This window comes from Pelophylax lessonae (genome assembly GCF_965119305.1).
Source record: "Pelophylax lessonae genome assembly, chromosome: 6".
NCBI lineage: Eukaryota > Metazoa > Chordata > Amphibia > Anura > Ranidae > Pelophylax > Pelophylax lessonae.
This window is the reverse complement of record NC_138773.1, coordinates 132,778,527-132,803,416: the sequence shown is the minus strand read 5'-3', so window position 1 is coordinate 132,803,416 and position 24,890 is coordinate 132,778,527. Positions and strand designations below refer to the sequence as shown.

General features: G+C 39.4%; 1 protein-coding gene across 1 annotated transcript in view; it reads left to right on the top strand.

Annotated features, from left to right (window-relative positions):
• SHISA9 (shisa family member 9) overlaps positions 1-24,890 on the top strand; it is a 1,221,995-nt gene that overhangs the window by 363,900 nt on the left and 833,205 nt on the right. Inside the window, exon 2 of the mRNA XM_082262019.1 lies at positions 6,507-6,634. Coding sequence (XP_082118145.1) covers positions 6,507-6,634 — 128 coding nt within the window. The remainder of the gene's footprint in view (positions 1-6,506; positions 6,635-24,890) is intronic.

The following is a 24,890-nucleotide window of genomic DNA, read 5'->3' as shown; positions in this document are numbered from 1 at the left end:
CACTGAAGAAATTATACTTTGCCACAATATGAAGCAGTGAGTGTACAGCTTGTCTAACCATGCAAATTTTCTGTCCTCTCAAAATAAATCAACACACAGCCATTAATGTGTAATCCGCTGGCAACAAAAGTGAGTACATCCATTAGTGAAAATGTCCAAATTGGTCCCAATTAGCCATTTTCCCCTCCCTGGTGTCATATGACTCGTTAGTGTTACAAGGTGTCAGGTGTGAATGGGGGCAGGTGTGTTAAACTGGTCACTGAAAGTTCAACATGGCACCTCATGGCAAAGAACTCTGTGAGGATCTGAAAAAAATAACTGTTGCTCTACATGAAGATGGCCTAGGCTTTAAGAAGATTGCCAAGACCCTGAAACTCTGCTGCAGCACGATTGCCAAAGCCATACAGCGGTTTAGAAGGACAGGTTCCACTCAGAACAGGCCTCGCCATGGTCAACCAAAGAGGTTGAGTGCACATGCTCAGAGTCATATCCAGAGGTTGTCTTTGGGAAATAGATGTATGAGTGCTGCCAGCATTGCTGCAATGGTTGAAGGGGTGGTTGGTCAGCCTGTCAGTGCTCAGACCAAACGCTGCACACTGCATCAAATTGGTCTGCATGGCTGTCCTTTCAGAAGGAAGCCTCTTCTAAAGATGCTGCACAAGAAAGCCCGCAAACAGTTTGCTGAAGACAAGCAGACTAAGGACATGGATTACTGGAACCATGTCCTGTGGTCTGATGAGACCAAGATAAACTTATTTGGTTCAGATGGTGTCAAGCATGTGTGGCGGTAACCAGGTGAGGAGAACAAAGACTGTGTCTTGCCTACAGTCAAGCATGGTGGTGGGAGTGTCATGGTCTGGGGCTGCATGAGTGCTGCCAGCACTGGGGAGTTACAGTTTATTGAGAAACTGTAAATTTTTTTTTTAAAAAAAGTTTTTCTTATTTTCTGTGAGTAAATTTTGAAAATAAATATTTTTTCTCCTTCACTGATGTGCGCTGATGGGCACTGATGAGGTGGCACTTATGGGCACTGATTAGAAGGAACTAATATGCCGCACTAATGGGCACTGATAGGTGGCACTGACAGGCGGCACTGATGAGCACTGACAGGCGGCACTGATGGGCACTGAAAGGTGGCACTGATGGGCACTGAGAGGTGGCACTGATGGTCAGCACTGGTGGGCACTGACAGGCAGCACTGATGGGCACTGATGGTCGGCACTGATGAACACTGACGGGCAGCACTGATGGACACTGATGGGCAGCACCACCAGTGCCCACGATCAGTGCCCATAGTGCTGCCAGTCAGTGCCTAGATAAGCAGGCACTGATGGGCACTGACTGGCAGCACTATGGGCACTGATGGTGGGCACCGTGGGCACTGATTGGCACTTGATTTCACATTTGTGTATTCAGGGCACTGATGATAAGTGCCCTGATTACATGTCTTTGTCTCCCCTATGAGGAGACACTGTCAGAGTGTGAGGCGAGCAGAGCCGAATAACACAGCCAATCACATGGGTAAAGAGTCATGTCGAGATCGGGGTCACGCTGTGTCCTAGCAACACCGTGTGGCAATGATAGGCAACGAGGTTTAGACATGTCGGGCAGGTGCCTGGGCTAATCATGGGTGTGAAGGTGTGGAAAGAGGTTAAGCTCTGTCGCTGAGTATGTTGCTGGGAGAACTTCAGCACTGGAGCTCCCTCACTCTGAGTCCATGCAGATCCGTGGCTGGCTATGCCCCCCTATTGCACGATTTTAAAAGGATTGACACAATTGAAGATAAAGTTCTTTCTACTAAGTTGACAATAGATTTTTATTTATTTTTTATTTATTTCATTTTTATTTATTTCTTTTTTTTTTACATTTTCTTTCTTTTTTATTGATAAACTGTACATACTGTGGTGTTTTTATATATTAGTGTGTTATTTAATTGTATTTGTTTTATTGTATTTAGCTATTGGTGAGAGGATGTTTGAGGAACACAATATTAATTGATTACTTGTTAACTCATGTTTTGGTATGTGCACAATAATTGTAATATTATAGTAGCTATCCAAGACAGTTGTGTTTATTAGAAGCATGCTACTCTATTTCTGTTTATCAGAGGTTCACTACTCTGATTACTGTCTGACATTTTAGTTCAGTATAGCTGATAGTAAGCTTGATAAATGCAGAGAGCAGTCGTTGATCATAAAACTGTTAAATCAAAATGGTGACTAAATGCATATCCTGTGAATACGACTTTAGTACAGTTTATATACTATAATTATTATATGTTGTCAAGTGGAAGCATATATATTTTTGTAAGTAAAGATTACTAGCAAAATGTAGAAAAATACAAAATCGTCTTTGCCAGGGGTAGCTGCCAGTAACCTCCTAAAGACCACCTCTTTTTATAAAACTGTGTTATTCGCTGTGACTCATGTGTCAAGTTGAGTTGAATTATATTAAATCATAAAATGTTGATTATTGAAATAGCATAATATAGTATGACAGATGCATTGTTTTGTCTTAAAGTATTAAAAATAAATAAATACAGTTTTCCCCTCAAAAAAAATTTGGGTCATGACAAATTAACAATTGCTGTGTAAGTAATAATCTTTAGATGATACCTACCTGTCAAAACAGGGGGGATCTCCGCTATGCTTACATTTTAATTAGGATGCTCCAAGTTATTTACACTTTCCTAATGACACTTGCCAAAACAATTTCATGTGCTTGTAGAAGTAAAAACCCAGAATATTACATTATTTGTGTTTCTCATTTTTAATCAGTTGGTAACTAGACTCTAAAATTGTTACAGAGTTTACTTTTCCTGTGCGCATTATTTTAACTATGTTTATGGGGCAGCAACCAGAATATTTCACAGCATGTTTCATGAAACATGGAGCTTCTCTTATCACTCCTTCCTCTGAAGACCTCACAAGCTAATGGTTTGTCTTCTTCTGTAAACACAGTAAAGAACACAATAGGATAAGGCAGAAGACAATTTAGCACAAGCTTCAGTGCTTTCCATGCAGTGCTGATTTCTAATTTATTGTACTCTGACTGAAAAACTGGAAAGGTCTAGCGTACACAGGCAGGTGATTTGCTTTTGAAATTAGCCATTATAATGGATGTGGAATGCAATGTTTGAATTTTTAACCTATCTTATCGATGAGTGTACAATTGGGTTTGTTGCTTTTGCAACACACCTTACTGTGTCTTCATTTCTCCAAACAATTCAATGTGGATGAATCTCAGACTCATCCCAAACATCCAAACAGGATAGTGTCATGGTCAGGACTCAAACCAAGGACCTCTGTCCTGCAGAAGACGTGCTAACTTATAAGCTACTGTTCTGCTCATTAGAGCACTACCTAGATTGAACAATAAAAAGCACCCATAAAAAGTTAAAATACTACCTACAACAGGGTCTATCACCTTACCACTACACTGATAGTTCTTGTTTTGCCTATGCTCCATTCAGGAGATTTCCCTTTAGCAACATAACAGGAAGTGACTGGAATTCTTTAGAAAGTGAAGGGAAATTGCAACTAAAACAGGTGTCTTCAGAACAATTGTTCCTATTGGACAGAGTTGTATAAAGTACTCGAAACCCATACTTGAGTAAAAGTACAAGTGCTCGATCAAAAAGTGACTTGAGTAGAAGTGGAAGTGCTCGATCAAAAAGTGACTTGAGTAGAAGTACTAAAGTATTCAACATTTTTTGTACTTAAGTATTGCAAGTAGTTTTTTTTCAAATTTTGCTACTCAAGTACTGAAAGTAAAAGTACCAGTAGTTTTGAAAAAAACAAATTGCTACTCAAGTACTGAAAGTAAAAGTACAAGTACTGTGTTATGTAGTTATTAAAGAAAGAAGTCAAAAGTTTGAACATCATATTGTTTTTTTATTATTTCAAATGCAGCTTTTATTTATACATACAGTAGCATTTATTTTTGTATGCGCTGATAATACATAGTTACATAGTTACATAGTTACATAGTAGGTGAGGTTGAATAAAGACAATAGTCCATCCAGTTCAACCTGTGTAGGTGTGTGTGGCTGTACTCATCTCACATACCCCTGAATGTTCTGATCCTTGAGATGTAAGTCTAAGAGTCTTTTGAAAGCCACCATACTACCCGCAGAAACCACCTCTTGTGGTAGAGAATTCCACAATCTTGTAGCCCTAACAGTAAAGAACCCCCCACGTTGCCTGTGGTTAAAACGCTTCTCCTCTAATCGCATTGTATGCCCTCGAGTCCTCATGCAATCCCTTCGAATGAACAGCTTTTTTTCTAAGCTGGGATCCCCATTAAGATATTTATAAATTGCTATCATGTCCCCCCTCAGACGTCTCTTCTCCAGGGAGAATAAATCAAGCGATTGTAGACGCTCTTCATAGTCAAGGTCCTCCAATCCCCTAATTAGTTTAGTTGCCCTTCTCTGGACTCTCTCCAGCTCCAACACATCCCTCCTGAGGACTGGCGACCAGAACTGGACAGAATACTCCAGATGCGGTCGGACCAGAGTTTTATAAAGTGGAAGGATTATAGTCTTATCTCTGGAATACATCCCTTTCTTTATGCATGCTAATATTCTGCTGGCTTTGGCAGCTGCCGCTTGACATTGCATGCTGTTGCCTAATCTATCATCAACCAAGACTCCCAGATCCTTCTCCATTTTTGATTCCCCCAAGGGTTCCCCTCCTAACGTGTATTGTGTTTTTATGTTTTTAGTCCCCAAGTGCAAAACCTTACACTTCTCCACGTTAAACCTCATTTGCCATGTCCTTGCCCACTCTGTAATTTTGTCCAGGTCATTCTGTAGGATATCTGCTTCATGCTGTGCAGTTATTGCCCTGCCCAATTTTGTGTCATCTGCAAAAACTGATATTGAACTACTGATCCCGTCCTCAATGCTGTTTATGAATAAATTGAACAAGGTTGGTCCCAGGACTGAGCCCTGGGGCACCCCGCTTACAACCTCAGACCAGTCTGAGTATGCGCTGTTTATTACCACCCTTTGGACACGCCCTTTAAGCCAGTTCCGTATCCAAGAGCAAACCCTGCTTTCGATACCTGCAGACCTTATTTTATAAATTAAGCGCTTGTGGGGAACTGTATCAAACGCCTTAGCGAAATCCAAGTACACCACATCCACTGGTCTGCCCCTATCTAGCTCACAACTCACCTCCTCGTAGAATGCTAAGAGATTGGTTTGACAAGAACGCCCATTTGTAAACCCGTGCTGATTACTGCTGATGATGTTGTTGTCTTTAGCAAACTCTACGATATAGTCCCTTATCATCCCCTCCAGAAGTTTACATACTATTGATGTCAAACTGACAGGCCTATAATTTCCCGGGATATGCCTCTGGCCCTTTTTGAATATCGGAATCACGTTAGCTTTCTTCCAATCCCCTGGTATATCCCCTGTCCTAATACTGTCAGCAAAGATCAGGAACAGTGGTCTGGATATAACCTTACTGAGTTCCTTGAGTACTCTCGGATGTACGCCATCCGGGCCTGGTGATTTGTTTGTGTTAAGTTTATCCAGCCTTTCCCTGATTTCACCCTCTGTTAGCCATAGTGGCAAATCCTGTGTATTACTACTAACCATACAGTCATGGTCAGTGTACCCCTCCGTTTCCTGTGTAAAGACTGACGAGAAAAAAGCATTCAGCACGGTTGCTTTTTCAGTGTCCTCTGTAACCATCCCCCCATCATCGCTAATTATGTGTGCAATATGCTCTGCCCTAGTTTTTTTGCTGTTGATATATTTAAAGAATTTCTTTGGGTTTTTTTTTACTATCCTCCGCTATTTGTCTCTCAAAGTTGATTTTAGCCATTTTGATTTCGTGTTTACTTTTCTTATTTGCCTCCTTGTATAGCTCGAAAGCCAATACAGTGCCCTCTGATTTATATTTCTTGAAGGCCATTTTTTTTTCCCTAATACGTTTTGAGCTTCATGAAACCTGCCATCTACTGTTCTGGCAGTGGTAATTTTTATAATAGTAACAAGTAACTATGCAGCACAAAAAAAAAATATTGGAGTAGAAGTATTGAAATCATCGAAAAAATGTAGTGAAGTAAAAGTGAAAGTAGGAGAAAAAAATTCTACTCTAGGAAAGTACAGATACCGCCTTTCAGTACTTAAGTACAGTAGTGAAGTAGTTCTACTTAGTTACTATACATCTCTGCTATTGGAAGAATACCCCTAAACTCCTGTTCTATATAGTTTGTTTTTTTCATCACTTTTTGTCCTGTTGCAGTGGTTATTAGGGCAAATAGAATGGGTGAGTCTCCCCAGTGGGCTTACAGAGATCAATTAAAACTGATGGGTATACCACTTCCACTCTCTATTTAAAACAAACAAAAAAAGGTTATAGGTACACTTTAGCAGTGTTCTTTCTAACTTACCATTGACTTTGGGCTTCATGTATAATGTATCCATTGCTTTTGGCTTCATATTTTACAACAGTTCTAATTTGATTGTGCAACGTTACTTTTATTCCTAGGGCTCTTGCTGATGTGATGAGACAACAGGGCCATTGCTCTGCAGACCACATGGAGAGAGATGCAAACCTTATAGTTCACATGCAGCACTATGAAACCATGCAATCCCGACCATCTGCCAACAACTTACGTGAGTTTTATAACATAAACCTAATTGTTTGGCAATAAAACAACTGCTGAATGTGTAAACTTCTAAACACCCTAAGTGTGTTTTTCATGCTGTTTAATTGGACATGCTAGCAGTTACAAAAATTGCACCGTGTTTGTGCCTAACTCTGTTTCATATGTCCCCTGGTGGTTTGAAAGGCTCAAAGTTATCTGAGGTCATCCTCACATAGATAACTCTAGCCAAGTTTATGGCCTCTCCATCCAAAAATGGATTTTATGCTTATCTTTATGTTCAGGTCTTCTATGATTTTAACCTTGGCTGCAAAAAGCAAGCCCATAACATTGCTGGTTTTAAGACAGAAATCTTACCGTGCAGCTAGTCTGCTTTATTGTTGGAGGTCAAATATTGTGCAATTATTGTTTACATAGAAATTTGCCTGTTTTGTTCATCCCTAATCAATATACAATATTTATATTGCTGTAAAAGGATTCAATAGAAATAGCACAGAAAGTATAATCAATGGGTTCAACATACTTTGCAGCACTCTAAACCAAAATCCTCTGTTTTAGGAAGCACAAGTGGTTTTTGAATACAACTGCCTACTTATAACTGAAACATGCAAATTCTATCCAAAATTCTTGATTTTGCAAGTTACCAGGTAGTAACTAGCAACTTGTTCTAGATCAAATGCTATCAAATACAGTCACCACTAATCTAAAACATAAGGAAGACTTTCCTTGCTGTATATCTGTGAGTTTAACATATTAGAATGACAACTGATCTTCCATAGTGAAAGGTTATAGATAAATTCAGCATGCAACCTTGGACTGCATTTATTAGAATAAGTCTTATGACTAGGTTTGAACATTTCAGGATTGTATTTTTGTGAATAAGCAGGACAATATACTTATACTAGTGTGGTCCTAGAAGCTCTTTTTAATTGGGATTAACTTTTTTTAATTATGATCAGGATTTCTGACTTTAATATGACATTGCTGACTAAAGCCTCGTACACACGCAACGATTGTTGACCGTGAATTTTCGGCCAACGTCCGATCGGCCGATTGTCGGCTTGTTAGTATGATGCTTCCGACAACCGACTGTCACTTTTTGGCCGAACAAAATCTGGTGTGCATGCTATAAAATTTTTGTTGGCCGTCACCAGAACGGCTGATTGTTCTTCAGTCAGTACAGATTTTGGCAGACAAAAATGTGATGAGCAAGACTGGGCATGCTCAGAGAAGAAAAAACACACGAAAAGTAAACCAGAACATGACATCACTTCTGCAGTTGGTTGTTGTTGGCCGACAAAATTCGTGTGCAGTCTAGAGCACATTTCAACCAACACAACAACACTCGATCGGTCGGCCAACAATCGGTGCGTGTGTACGAGGCTTAAGTCCTAATTTAGTTGAAAGACAACAAAGTTGCTCTGAGTTTGAAATGAAAGGAGGGTGCATTATTAAGCTGAAGCAGGGGATGTACTACAGTACCTACATGTCAAACCATTTAAAACTTTGTCTGGGTTTTCTGAGAGAAATATGGGGGCTGCCACTGCCTCCTTCTGAAAATTGTACTAGCTTGGCTATTATGTTAACTTATTGGCTTCAATGCTTTGTGAGTTACTAACTTGAAAAAAGTTCACAGATCATTAAATGTAAGTGTAAAGATAGAAGTTCTTATCTGCATAATTTATCCAGTAACTTGAATTCCTGAAGCCCAAGGAGCTACATGGGAGACTTCATGCTTTGCTCAGAAAAAGATGCTTTAAATAATCTTTTTTACTTACTGCATTAGATCCCAGATTATTTTGCATATGACCTGAATTATGCTTTGCCAATGTCAGTGCCTGATAGTCGGTTGTGCTATGATAAAGCAAGGAGTTCCTGTATGAGAGAGGTCATACATTACATCCAACTTTACTGGAAATTACATAAGACACGACACGCATCTAAAAGCTTCAATTTATTAAAATGTTCCTGGCTGTGATATTTTGAAAGAATTAAAGCATATAATAAAATAAGTAAGGCACCGTCTGGATTTATTATAAATTATATCAACCCAGGCTGCAGGCAGCAATTTACTCCCTTTTATTCACAAATAATTCATTTAAATCTTTCTTTGGGTAAATGTTTTTGAGGTTCCTTTTATGAGCACAACTACTATATGTCCATTGTACTGAAGTACTGACTACTGTCTGTTTAGATTTATGTGGCACTTGCGTGGATTTATGTTGATTTTTGATCAGTCAAGAGAATTGTCAACTGTCAATGTTTTTCTGGAATTGTGGAGCACTCCAGAATTCAGTCATGATGTAAAATATATGCAAAAAGGAAAAATTTGGATGATTGACAAGGAGGTACCAAAAGCTCACCAGTACCACCACATCCCCAATATATTAGTACAAAGAAAGAGGTTGTTCACTAGACTGACTAGGCAGCCGGTGAACCACCTAAGATGTGGGACTTTGAAGGTGGGTGGTGGTAGCACAGACAGATCAAGAAAAACAATTATATTAAAAATAAGTTTTTATTACATTGGACATTAAAAACATACAAGAAAAGGTCAGCATGAAAATTGATCCATATACAACAATACATCTATACAGACATTGTATCTGGCGAACTGGGGAGGTATACAGAGTCAGTGGGGTCCTACATGTTTCGCCAATTCAATGGCTTTGTCAGGGACCACATGGCTTTTCACCTCTTATAACAGTTCTATATATTGACAAAAAGGGGAGAAATGTTAATTTTGCGTACATGACGCACATATCACAGATCTAGGTCATATTGGTATCAGCATATAAACATATTATAGCGTTCGACACTTACCAACATATAGATGTCAGATACAACATACATGTGAGCTGCATTGTTGGTCATGTGTGCCCAGGCGGTGCTGGACCATCCCCGGGACCATCCTGGGGATGGTCCAGCACCGCCTGGGCACACATGACCAACAATGCAGCTCACATGTATGTTGTATCTGACATCTATATGTTGGTAAGTGTCGAACGCTATAATATGTTTATATGCTGATACCAATATGACCTAGATCTGTGATATGTGCGTCATGTACGCAAAATTAACATTTCTCCCCTTTTTGTCAATATATAGAACTGTTATAAGAGGTGAAAAGCCATGTGGTCCCTGACGAAGCCATTGAATTGGCGAAACATGTAGGACCCCACTGACCCTGTATACCTCCCCAGTTCGCCAGATACAATGTCTGTATAGATGTATTGTTGTATATGGATCAATTTTCATGCTGACCTTTTCTTGTATGTTTTTAATGTCCAATGTAATAAAAACTTATTTTTAATATAATTGTTTTTTTTATCTGTCTGTGCTACCAACACCCACCTTCAAAGTCCCACATCTTAGGTGGTTCACCGGCTGCCTAGTCAGTCTAGTGAACAACCTCTTTCTTTGTAATAAAATATTTGCAATTGATGCTGTACGCTCATTGGGGGAGATTTACTTAAACTGGAACAGTCAGAATCTGGTGCAGCTGTGCACGGGAGCCAATCGGCTTTTAATTTCAGCTTGTTCAATTAAGCTTTGACAATAAAACCAGGAATCTGTTTCCTATGCAGAGCTGAACCAGATTTTGCACTCTCCAGTTTTAGTAAATCTCCACCATTTATTTTACACCACCAAAATGCTATTCTTACGTATTTTTTAGCTTCATGAAGTTTTTGACTCACTACTGAATATCTAGTGCTTTATGTATTCATAAGGGATGTTTTTACGGCAGCAACAGAAAGTTACCATAACAGCAAAATAAAATATGTTTTAGTATTTTCATGTAAGTCCTATTTTATGTCCATTGAGAGATAGGAAATTAGAGTCTTGGAATTTTTAGACTGTTAAGGCCCGTACACACGTACCGATTGTCGGCCGTAAAGATTCGGCCGACGACCGATCGGCCGATTGTAGGCTTGTTAGTATGATGCTTCCGACAGCCGACAGCGCATTTTCGGCCGAACAGAATCTGTCGTGCAAGCATTAAAATTTTTGTTGGCCAACACCAGAACGGCCGATTGTTCGCCAGTCAGTACAGAATTCGGCCGACAGAAAGCAGATTTGCAAAACTGGGCATGCTCAGAAAAGAAAAAAGACAAGGAAAGTTAACCATCACATGACATCACTTCTGCAGTCAGCTGTTGTTGGCCGACAAAATTCGTGTGCAGTCTTTTGCACTTTTCAGCAGACAAGACAGTCCTCGGACAAAAGACGGCCGATCGTTCGGCCGACGATCGGTACGTGTGTACGGGGCTTTAGATTTTACTGTTGCATACAGGAGAAATGGAGACTGGCAACAAAAAAAGCTGTTGGCAGGCACAGGATAACCCCTCCCATAACCATCATGCCTAAGTTTTTTGTTAGTGTCCTCAGAATAGTGGATATGTTTTTTTCAGCTCTGCTGTTGTCTGTTTGGAAGATATTTCTGCTATAAACCGCTGCTGATAGATTCATACTGGATATATCAAATTCTAGAAATTTCACCAGTCAGCCGGTGAGTACTGGCAGTTTTGGTTAAATCTTAAAGTTTCTCCTGTCAATCAACAAGCACAGGCTTTCCCAGGTTTTTATTTCTCCCTGTGACAGCCCCACATGTCTGGAAGTTTCTCCAGTCTTCTACAGTTATTAGTGAATTCAGGTGGGATATGGAAACCCAGACAGCTCAGTTATCCATTTATTTTTGTGTACTGGTGTTATCTCTGGGTTGGGTTTTAAGTTCTCAGTAACTATTGTCTGTCTTTCAAAATGTGTACAGGCCATCGACGATTCAGATCAGGCCAGTATGTCTGGGGATTCCCTAAATATTTATCAATCCACAGCTGAAGCAGTTTTCTCCTGATCCCATCTCTAAAGACTCAACTTTATGGGTATAGGTAGCAGCCTAACACTGTGTTGGAGATTATTTCCTTTATTGTCTCGGAAATTGTTTGGGACAATATTGTTAGAAAGTTTGTCATTGGCAGGGCATTATGTCAAAATGAATTATTATTTCATACTCTTTGTCTATATACAGTTCTAGTCTTCTTCTAGCACTTGTAACATTTGTACTTTTTTACATTGGTGCCACTGATATCTCTGGTTCTTCCAGTTACAAGGGGCTGTTTATTACAGTGGCACTAAGTGAGTCTATGTTAACCCTTTGCTTGTCTGCACATGTGAACACTTTTACTCAAGATAGATTTTGGTGACACATTTTCACTTGGTGAGCACAAGTCCTATTTTGTTCTTTGGTTAGGATTTAAGGCTCTCAGTCAGTGCTAGTAAACATGCCCCTTCCTTGCTAGCTACTTCAACTTTAATGGGCTGCATTCATCTCCATCATAATCTCCCAGTATGCATAGCTCCCAACTTTTGAACTTCAGAATGAGGGACAATTGAGGGAGTAAGTGAGATGCAGCACGCTAAGCAGCAGAATGTGGGTGTGGTCAAAGAAAAAATATAAAATAAAGGAAGTAAATACATTTTATATATACCTGTAGTAATGTATTTACAGGTATATATAAAATGTATTTACTTCCATCCTTTATTTTTTTTCTTCTCCCCTATAATGGTTTTGGCTTCTATATGGGATACTTTTGGTGCAAAATATCATTTTATTTTTTTAATTGTTAAGTTTACGGTTCCAGAATCTGAGATCTTGTTACATCTTTGCTTCTTGATTCCTTGTGCGTTTGAGGTCCTCTTGGAGTCTCTGACACACAGTTGGTTTCCTGACCATATATACAGATTTATTTTTATATGTTGATCTATTCACTGTAGGTAGTGTTTGATGGGTTGTTGTATTTTGCTTTATTATTGCTGTTGTCTATTTAAATGCTTGTATAGTCATTATCTCTCTTGATATAACTGTTGAAGATAACTGTGTAAAGTGGACATATACCCCCAGAAGAAGACTTCAGGTTGAAACTACTATCTATTATCTCTGACATCTGTAATTGTATTTATATTAGGGGTTTTCCCGTATATATACATTCATGTCTTTTTGTATGCTTTCATGTTTTTTTTTACCCTACTCAACAATGATCTTGATTGATGTATTTTACTGTGTTTTGTACTAATAGAAAATCTTTTTTAGAATATAAATTTTCAATATTAACATTTCTATTTTCTATCATATTTTATTTATTTGGTATCAAATAGTCCCAATTCCCCCCTTGTCCCTCTGTGGACTTTCACTATATCTTTTGGGTCTCTATATCTTTAGGGACAGATGCCGCTCCTTCTTATATCATTACTTCAAACTTTGGAACCTAGCTTTTTTAGTTTTTATAGGCTCTCATGGTTATTTTACAACTGCTGTTGTGGATTCTTGTGTGCATTTTATTTCCTGTAGCTCCACCTGCCCTGACACAGGTGGTAACAATGTTCAACCATGAAGGAGTACCGTTCTTTAAGGTCCTTGAAATGTTATGCAATAGACATTTCTATAAGTTGTATGCCCTTAGAAAGAGCTCCCATGACTTTCTGTACCTTTCTGATTTTAGAGATACCTACCTATTATATTTCTTCCTGTTAGAAATGCTTTGTCCTTCTTTGTGAGAAGGTTTTTAAAGTAAACCAAGGAAGGAGAGAAGAGTGTTTTAGCTGATTTGGATAGATATTTATAAAGGCCTATTGATGGGCTTTTGACGGTATCTGATTGCCCCTTAGACCTCCACTGGTTTTTAAAAGTAATATCTGTACTGACCTGAACCGTGGGAGTGTGGAATATCTGCTGGGGCCAGAGAGCACCAAAATGCTGGAGTATGAAGGTATAGGTTACCAGAAGGTTAAGTATAAATGCTATTCTTTTACAGGCTGTGCTTAGTTTACAAGTGACCCTGTTTTGACTGGCCACAGTTCTATTTTAAAGCAGACTGTGAAAAACTCTACGAGGGATGCTGTACAGTGCATGCACCTATATTTGTGTACATTTCACAGACATCCTGCTTGAAGTAGATGTCCAATTGCTAAATACCTCTACATACATGTGTTTCTATGACAGCATATAGGTTTTCGTAGCATGCCATTTAGATTGGGACATGCATATCTCATTGTTTGGATAGGTGGACTTGATTGCAAATTTCATTCATTTTTAAATTAAATTGCTGACATGTACATTACAAAGCCTACCTTAAAGTAACAGATTGCAAAATAGCAGCATTGTTTGGAGAGTAAATGCACAGAGCAAACGAGAACTTTACTTTACACACTGAATACTTGAACATATAATCCTTGTTCAGGGACTGTCATCATTATGTGTGTAAGTGTGCACATGTGAGCTGTGTTTTAATCACACTGCAAGCATTAATCCCTGCTGTTGTTTATTTGTAGGGACACAATGAAAATAACTGTCAAATGCCACACAGCCTCAGGCCAGTAGAGGCTTTGTCATTTTACAGTTGAGTGACACATGGGTGAGTTTACTGCCAACTTGGACACATATCAATACCTTGTTTACATCCTTCACTAGGTATCCCAGGGGCTCCACAAAACATTGGAAAAAAAAAAAACAGCTCCTTTAGTGACATTGTTCATTTAGACAAGAAGGCAGAATTACTGTGGTAAAATATAGATCTCCATCTAGTTGTTGATCTGCAATCCTCATTGTTTAACCCCTTCACCATCCATACACAAATATGAATCCCCATTGGACTTGGCTTTTTTTTTCATGGGGCCGCATATTTGTGTATCTTCCATACGGTGCGCTCCCAGCACAGAGACCGGGGTCTAACCAAGAGTCCCTGGGCCCCATATTAATGATTGGGACCCAGGACTACTGATCTCTGTGATAGTCTCTGATTGGATATCACAGTGATCAATCACTGTGAAGCCCAAATGGAAAAGCACAAAAAGCCGCACAACCGGATTTCCTCAATCTGACATCACTAAGGTGTTCCCTAAATCTGTCTTTAAGTTTTCGTGTGGTGCGACCCACATATTGTACAAAACATTCTCTGCAAGTAATGAGATAAATAAGGTATGTAGTGTTACAATTAAAAAAACTGTTGATTTTGTATGTTTTGTTCTCAATAGAGGATTGAAAGTTAACACCCCCTAGAATATGGGGACATGTAATGCAGTCCTTAGCCCCACATCGGAAATTACCTTTCAGATGCAACCATGTTTCTGATGTATTTTTAATTGTAGTGCTAAACAGACTTGGGGATAACTGGTTTCCCAGTGTTTTGGCCCTCTTGGCGACAATATTCACTCCTCCCTCTAAGATCCTGGCACAGTCCTTATCACCATACAGAATGGGAATATGTTTATTGATAATTTGTTTGATCCTGTTAAATTCCAAACTGTATGGGATGGTGAGATTAATGGAGCCATTATTGCCAGAAGTCTTAGATTCATTGAAATGTCTCTTTGGTGTAAGGAGGCTTTTCCTGTCCCTATTAAGGGCAATAGAGTATGCCCTGTCAAGGGTCCATTTTGGATAACCCCTAGCCAAAAAGCGTCTATACAAAAGTGCTGACTCTTTATTGAAAACGTCCAAGTCACTGCATATCCTTCTGATACGAAGGAATTGACCTACCGGTATACCCTTTCGAGTATGAAATGGGTGACTGGAGTCAGCATGTAACAAATTGTTACCAGCTGAGGGTTTCCTATATAGGCTAGTGACCACCTGATTTTGTCGATGCTCAAGGGTAACATCTAGGAAATCAATCTTATCAACATTGAATTGGCCAGTAAATGCCAGATTGTAATCATTGCGATTAAGATATTCCAAAAATAGGTCAAAAGGAAGGCCTTGTCTAGTGATAAAGATCAAATCATCTATATAACGAAAGAATATGACAATTTGATTCCTGTAGGGGTTACTATCTCCAAAAATGTGGACCCTCTCCCACCACCCCATGTAAAGGTTGGCCAGGGAGGGTGAAAAAATAGCCCCCATGGCTGCCCCACACTTCTGGAGATAGTAAACCCCATCAAACATGAAATAATTGTGCCCAAGGAGGTATTCCAAGACCTCCAAAATGTATGTCTTGGCCACCTCAGCCAGATCAGTATAGTGGGTAAGTGAAAAATGTACAGCTACTAGAGCTAGATTGTGGGGAATCGAAGAGTAGAGACTCACTACATCACAAGTCATCCACTGGTAATCTGGCTGCCAACAAATCTCACTGGTGATATTTAAGAGGTGCATAGTATCTCTTAGGTAACTGGGTAGAGTGTGCACAATGGGTTGAAGCTGGCCATCAAGCCACTCTCCCAGTCGTTCATTGAGAGACCCGATGCCAGCGACAATGGGCCTCCCCCGAACCGGGCGTACCCCCTTGTGCACCTTAGGGAGGTGATGAAAAATTGGGGTGATGGGATATTCCGGTATCAGTTTATCAGACTCCTTAGGGGTAAGGATACCCATAGAGGCACCTCTATCAATAAGCTCTCGCAAAATGGCTCTGAACCTATTCAAGGGGTCACCACTTAGTCTTATATATGTATCCGTATCAGACAATTGCCTGAGAGCTTCCATTTTGTATTCACCTTTGTCTAATATGACTACCGATCCCCCTTTATCCGCATTCCTAATAACAATAGAGTCATCCTCCATCAAAGATATTAAAGCATTCCTTTCCTGTACATTCAGATTGTCATTTCTCACCTGTACCTTATTGGGAACCGTTTGTTTCAGTTCAAAAATGTCCTCTTCGATTCGTTTTTGAAAGGTGTCCATCTGGGGTACCCGTGACTGAACAGGATAAAAATATGAGGGTACTTTGAATGAAACTTTGTTGACATTATCCTCTTTCTCCTGTACAGCATCTCGATTTTCCATCATTAAGTCCTCCAGATCGATGGTTGCACAATGTTCTCTAAAAGATCTCGGTGATTCTGGGCCTTTATCCCCCAATGTTGTCACAGGTTGATCCCCACCCAAACCATTGTCCACATCCTGAGAAACCTGTAAAGCTGTATCATCCTTCAGAAAATGCTTGCGCAAGGTCAAGTTCCGGACAAATTTATTAATATCCAAGATCGTGGAAAACGGATTGAAATGTGTATGAGGGCAAAAGTTCAATCCTTTCGATAAAAGGCTCAATTCCCCCATGGTTAGGATCTTTTGTGATAGATTAATCACATTGTTGCTTGTCTCATCCTCATGTTTTATTTCCTCTGAGCTCGCAATGAATAGTGGTGATCCCGTTGGCCTCCGGTGCTTCTTTCCTCCCCTCCTTGTTTTCTTTGCGTTTTTTTCTTTTTCTGGGGCTTTTTCTCCCTTCTCTGACCGTTTTTTGAAAAAGGGGTATTGTACGGTGTACCTCCTGATCTAGGGAGTTGAGCATGATCAGGAGAGCTATCCGAGCCAGGTGTACCATAGGGACTCTCTATGACGCTTGTTTCTGGATCGGAAAAGCTCACTCTTTTCTTAAATTGGTGGCGATTCCATCGCTGCGATTTTTTCCACACATATACATTGTCCATTTCATAATCCACTTTATCACGCTGAAACTTTTCTTTTTTGCCATTCATGATCTCCTTTTCAAATTTGTCAGTTCTAGCACTAAGATTCTGATCAAACTCCAAAAATGAAGGCAAATCTTTAAAAGTGGATAGCTCCTGTTGTAACATTGTTATATCCTCTTGTAGCTTTTTTAATTCCAGGGTTCTAGATGTTATGATTATTTTCATTAGTTCAATAGAACAAGTAGAAAGAGTATCTGTCCACAATTTTTTGAGATCCTGGTTGAAAAGATCAAACGTTGGAAATTTCTTAATTCTCAAGCCACGAGGGATACGCTGAACCTCTACATACTCCGCAAGCGTAGTTTTCTCCCAATAGGCTTTAATCTCTTTAATTATTAGTTTTTCCAGTTTTCTGAAAGAAGCGTCCATAGGGGCCGAGGAATTATCTGAGTCTTCTCTCAAGAGAGATGTTGCTCCTGTTCTGAGGGGGTTAGCGTCATGTTTCCTAAGTGATCGGCCATTCACAGTCTCATCCATGTCTCCGGCTGAGTGGTATAATGATACAAAAATGTCAAGTCTATAGTAGCTCACATATATAAAAGGGAACTCACCGAGCCGGTATCCAAAAGCGGAAACAGCAACAAACGGTCAAGGGGGAAAAGAACCGCTCAAGTGAGGGGATAGTTCCAAACACATCCAACCCAGGTGCAGGCACGGATCCGCAGTCCTGATAGCAGCAAATGGAAAAGCACAAAAAGCCGCACAACCGGTTGAAGATGCAAAAAGTTAAAATCCAAATTTATTTTGCAGGCAAAAAGATAAAATCATCCAAGATGAAACCAAAACAGTCGGAGACATGGGGGGGAAAAGGGGAGCACGGCGGTTGACGCGTTTCACGGAGTCTTCCGCTTAGTCGTAACCATGCTGTACAATACAAGACACTGCTATATATAGAGGAAAAGGCATTTCAAATAACATGTACCTCCCAGAATGTGCTTGATTGAGCCCACACAGCTGCAGATACTAAATCCCAATTAAGGGCACACAAACAGCCCAGCAGGAATTGTATGTTTGTTTTTGCTTCACCTTTTGTCCAAAAACGCATAGCAAAAAAGTTCTATAAATGCATATGCGAAAAAACTTTCAATAAAAATAAGGAAAAAACAGTAGTGATAATATAAAAAGGACAGCTGGTAGAAGCCAAAAAACGAACAAAAACAAAGTAAAGGGAGAAAAGAAAAAAGAAAAACGAAGGGAAAAAAAAAAAAAAAAAAACGAAGGGAAAAAAAGAAAAAAAAAAAAAACAAGAAAAATCTTTCGATTGGGTGGATTGCCCTATGTATGTGAACACAGTTGCAGATATACCACTCAATGGATGGGGTTATACGTTTTTGGGGGTTGTGCTCATACCTACTACATATGTGTACAATTTCACCCCCCCCCCCCATTTTTCTATTTGTTTCATATGCTATATGGACGTGATGTATGTGTTTGTGGTTACACATTTATTATTTTTATGTGTACCACTTATATATTTACACATATATGCTCTTCATGACTATATTATACACCATTTCTTTTTATACCATAGTTCCATCTGGGTATGAACACATATATATGCTTCCGTTTTACTGTTTTCTTTTTCTTTCTTCTTTCTTTTTTTTCTTTTTCTTGTTTTTTTTTTTTTTTCTTTTTTTCCCTTCGTTTTTTTTTTTTTTTTTTCCCTTCGTTTTTCTTTTTTCTTTTCTCCCTTTACTTTGTTTTTGTTCGTTTTTTGGCTTCTACCAGCTGTCCTTTTTATATTATCACTACTGTTTTTTCCTTATTTTTATTGAAAGTTTTTTCGCATATGCATTTATAGAACTTTTTTGCTATGCGTTTTTGGACAAAAGGTGAAGCAAAAACAAACATACAATTCCTGCTGGGCTGTTTGTGTGCCCTTAATTGGGATTTAGTATCTGCAGCTGTGTGGGCTCAATCAAGCACATTCTGGGAGGTACATGTTATTTGAAATGCCTTTTCCTCTATATATAGCAGTGTCTTGTATTGTACAGCATGGTTACGACTAAGCGGAAGACTCCGTGAAACGCGTCAACCGCCGTGCTCCCCTTTTCCCCCCCATGTCTCCGACTGTTTTGGTTTCATCTTGGATGATTTTATCTTTTTGCCTGCAAAATAAATTTGGATTTTAACTTTTTGCATCTTCAACCGGTTGTGCGGCTTTTTGTGCTTTTCCATTTGCTGCTATCAGGACTGCGGATCCGTGCCTGCACCTGGGTTGGATGTGTTTGGAACTATCCCCTCACTTGAGCGGTTCTTTTCCCCCTTGACCGTTTGTTGCTGTTTCCGCTTTTGGATACCGGCTCGGTGAGTTCCCTTTTATATATGTGAGCTACTATAGACTTGACATTTTTGTATCATTATACCACTCAGCCGGAGACATGGATGAGACTGTGAATGGCCGATCACTTAGGAAACATGACGCTAACCCCCTCAGAACAGGAGCAACATCTCTCTTGAGAGAAGACTCAGATAATTCCTCGGCCCCTATGGACGCTTCTTTCAGAAAACTGGAAAAACTAATAATTAAAGAGATTAAAGCCTATTGGGAGAAAACTACGCTTGCGGAGTATGTAGAGGTTCAGCGTATCCCTCGTGGCTTGAGAATTAAGAAATTTCCAACGTTTGATCTTTTCAACCAGGATCTCAAAAAATTGTGGACAGATACTCTTTCTACTTGTTCTATTGAACTAATGAAAATAATCATAACATCTAGAACCCTGGAATTAAAAAAGCTACAAGAGGATATAACAATGTTACAACAGGAGCTATCCACTTTTAAAGATTTGCCTTCATTTTTGGAGTTTGATCAGAATCTTAGTGCTAGAACTGACAAATTTGAAAAGGAGATCATGAATGGCAAAAAAGAAAAGTTTCAGCGTGATAAAGTGGATTATGAAATGGACAATGTATATGTGTGGAAAAAATCGCAGCGATGGAATCGCCACCAATTTAAGAAAAGAGTGAGCTTTTCCGATCCAGAAACAAGCGTCATAGAGAGTCCCTATGGTACACCTGGCTCGGATAGCTCTCCTGATCATGCTCAACTCCCTAGATCAGGAGGTACACTGTACAATACCCCTTTTTCAAAAAACGGTCAGAGAAGGGAGAAAAAGCCCCAGAAAAAGAAAAAAACGCAAAGAAAACAAGGAGGGGAGGAAAGAAGCACCGGAGGCCAACGGGATCACCACTATTCATTGCGAGCTCAGAGGAAATAAAACATGAGGATGAGACAAGCAACAATGTGATTAATCTATCACAAAAGATCCTAACCATGGGGGAATTGAGCCTTTTATCGAAAGGATTGAACTTTTGCCCTCATACACATTTCAATCCGTTTTCCACGATCTTGGATATTAATAAATTTGTCCGGAACTTGACCTTGCGCAAGCATTTTCTGAAGGATGATACAGCTTTACAGGTTTCTCAGGATGTGGACAATGGTTTGGGTGGGGATCAACCTGTGACAACATTGGGGGATAATGGCCCAGAATCACCGAGATCTTTTAGAGAACATTGTGCAACCATCGATCTGGAGGACTTAATGATGGAAAATCGAGATGCTGTACAGGAGAAAGAGGATAATGTCAACAAAGTTTCATTCAAAGTACCCTCATATTTTTATCCTGTTCAGTCACGGGTACCCCAGATGGACACCTTTCAAAAACGAATCGAAGAGGACATTTTTGAACTGAAACAAACGGTTCCCAATAAGGTACAGGTGAGAAATGACAATCTGAATGTACAGGAAAGGAATGCTTTAATATCTTTGATGGAGGATGACTCTATTGTTATTAGGAATGCGGATAAAGGGGGATCGGTAGTCATATTAGACAAAGGTGAATACAAAATGGAAGCTCTCAGGCAATTGTCTGATACGGATACATATATAAGACTAAGTGGTGACCCCTTGAATAGGTTCAGAGCCATTTTGCGAGAGCTTATTGATAGAGGTGCCTCTATGGGTATCCTTACCCCTAAGGAGTCTGATAAACTGATACCGGAATATCCCATCACCCCAATTTTTCATCACCTCCCTAAGGTGCACAAGGGGGTACGCCCGGTTCGGGGGAGGCCCATTGTCGCTGGCATCGGGTCTCTCAATGAACGACTGGGAGAGTGGCTTGATGGCCAGCTTCAACCCATTGTGCACACTCTACCCAGTTACCTAAGAGATACTATGCACCTCTTAAATATCACCAGTGAGATTTGTTGGCAGCCAGATTACCAGTGGATGACTTGTGATGTAGTGAGTCTCTACTCTTCGATTCCCCACAATCTAGCTCTAGTAGCTGTACATTTTTCACTTACCCACTATACTGATCTGGCTGAGGTGGCCAAGACATACATTTTGGAGGTCTTGGAATACCTCCTTGGGCACAATTATTTCATGTTTGATGGGGTTTACTATCTCCAGAAGTGTGGGGCAGCCATGGGGGCTATTTTTTCACCCTCCCTGGCCAACCTTTACATGGGGTGGTGGGAGAGGGTCCACATTTTTGGAGATAGTAACCCCTACAGGAATCAAATTGTCATATTCTTTCGTTATATAGATGATTTGATCTTTATCACTAGACAAGGCCTTCCTTTTGACCTATTTTTGGAATATCTTAATCGCAATGATTACAATCTGGCATTTACTGGCCAATTCAATGTTGATAAGATTGATTTCCTAGATGTTACCCTTGAGCATCGACAAAATCAGGTGGTCACTAGCCTATATAGGAAACCCTCAGCTGGTAACAATTTGTTACATGCTGACTCCAGTCACCCATTTCATACTCGAAAGGGTATACCGGTAGGTCAATTCCTTCGTATCAGAAGGATATGCAGTGACTTGGACGTTTTCAATAAAGAGTCAGCACTTTTGTATAGACGCTTTTTGGCTAGGGGTTATCCAAAATGGACCCTTGACAGGGCATACTCTATTGCCCTTAATAGGGACAGGAAAAGCCTCCTTACACCAAAGAGACATTTCAATGAATCTAAGACTTCTGGCAATAATGGCTCCATTAATCTCACCATCCCATACAGTTTGGAATTTAACAGGATCAAACAAATTATCAATAAACATATTCCCATTCTGTATGGTGATAAGGACTGTGCCAGGATCTTAGAGGGAGGAGTGAATATTGTCGCCAAGAGGGCCAAAACACTGGGAAACCAGTTATCCCCAAGTCTGTTTAGCACTACAATTAAAAATACATCAGAAACATGGTTGCATCTGAAAGGTAATTTCCGATGTGGGGCTAAGGACTGCATTACATGTCCCCATATTCTAGGGGGTGTTAACTTTCAATCCTCTATTGAGAACAAAACATACAAAATCAACAGGTTTTTTAATTGTAACACTACATACCTTATTTATCTCATTACTTGCAGAGAATGTTTTGTACAATATGTGGGTCGCACCACACGAAAACTTAAAGACAGATTTAGGGAACACCTTAGTGATGTCAGATTGAGGAAATCCACGAATGTGGCCCGACATTTTAATTCAGAACATGACGGTGATCTGTCTTTGATATCGGTCCAAGTGATCGAACGTGTGGTTGCTCCTGTAAGAGGGGGCGATGTGTTCCGCCTTCTGTGTAAGCGGGAGGTTTTCTGGATTCATAAACTCCAGACCCGCTTACCTGGCGGTTTAAACTTTGAATGGGATGTTACTCACTTTTATTCCCAGTAATGATTCATGTATCTATTCGTGGGTACATACATTTAACTATACATACAGAGAGGGCTACCTGTATCCCATACGCATACATGGTACATGTTTCTTTGATTGACCATTCTATGTCTTAGTGTTTCTTTGTTTCTTCTTTTCTCTTTTTTTTGGAATGCATGTGTTCTTTGATATATATGCATGTTGTTCCGTTCGGCTTGCCTCCATGGCTATATATTTATGCAATGTGTGGCTGACTCCTTTATGGATATTGATTGTGCTATATGCACGGTGGTTCACACATATGCATGCTATACTCTGTGTTCAGTATGATCTAAGTCGACATGTACACGTAAGCATATATATATATATATATAAAATTTTTTTTTTTTTGTTAGATCGATGTGGGATATGCCTGAGACGTTACCAATGCCTTGGGTATATATCCATTTAAATGTCCCTATTTTTATATCTTTATAGGGGATAATAATACCATTATGCTGATAAAGACACACAGGACTTCTATGTTTATGCATTTATGTATTTATTATTATTTTTATGGTAATGTTTAGTGTTCTTACATATCTCATTGGTTATTTTTATATTCTTTCGATTGGGTGGATTGCCCTATGTATGTGAACACAGTTGCAGATATACCAGTCAATGGATGGGGTTATACGTTTTTGGGGGTTGTGCTCATACCTACTACATATGTGTACAATTTCACCCCCCCCCCCCATTTTTCTATTTGTTTCATATGCTATATGGACGTGATGTATGTGTTTGTGGTTACACATTTATTATTTTTATGTGTACCACTTATATATTTACACATATATGCTCTTCATGACTATATTATACACCATTTCTTTTTATACCATAGTTCCATCTGGGTATGAACACATATATATGCTTCCGTTTTACTGTTTTCTTTTTCTTTCTTCTTTCTTTTTTTTCTTTTTCTTGTTTTTTTTTTTTTTCTTTTTTTCCCTTCGTTTTTTTTTTTTTTTTTTCCCTTCGTTTTTCTTTTTTCTTTTCTCCCTTTACTTTGTTTTTGTTCGTTTTTTGGCTTCTACCAGCTGTCCTTTTTATATTATCACTACTGTTTTTTCCTTATTTTTATTGAAAGTTTTTTCGCATATGCATTTATAGAACTTTTTTGCTATGCGTTTTTGGACAAAAGGTGAAGCAAAAACAAACATACAATTCCTGCTGGGCTGTTTGTGTGCCCTTAATTGGGATTTAGTATCTGCAGCTGTGTGGGCTCAATCAAGCACATTCTGGGAGGTACATGTTATTTGAAATGCCTTTTCCTCTATATATAGCAGTGTCTTGTATTGTACAGCATGGTTACGACTAAGCGGAAGACTCCGTGAAACGCGTCAACCGCCGTGCTCCCCTTTTCCCCCCCATGTCTCCGACTGTTTTGGTTTCATCTTGGATGATTTTATCTTTTTGCCTGCAAAATAAATTTGGATTTTAACTTTTTGCATCTTCAACCGGTTGTGCGGCTTTTTGTGCTTTTCCATTTGCTGCTATCAGGACTGCGGATCCGTGCCTGCACCTGGGTTGGATGTGTTTGGAACTATCCCCTCACTTGAGCGGTTCTTTTCCCCCTTGACCGTTTGTCACTGTGAAGCCCACCCATGATTTTTTTCCTCTGTGAATGTAGGAGAGATATGCATAGTATAGTATAAAAATATGTGTAAAATAAATAATAACAATAATAAAAAAAAATGACAAAACAACAGTCAAGGTTTGATCTAGATCAGTGCCAGTGTTAGTATTTGGGTCAAGGTTAGGGTGAAAGGTCATTATTTTATTTTTTTTGGCCAGGATTTTTTTTCCTCCTAAAGTGTCAGTGTCAATCAGTGTCAGTGTGTTTTAGGTAGGATAAAAAAATAAGCAAAATGGGCATTATTAATTTTGAGCTGTACTACGGGTACAAACAACAACTAACATACACATATATGACATCAATATGATTGTCAGGAGCAGGAGCATCTATATAATGTGGGCTAATTTTGTAAATGATTATGGTCCTAGCATTATTATTTTAGGCTAGTTTTCTTTTGATAACAAAAGAAACATCAGGAGATATCAATTACCATTTACCGCCAAAAGAAAG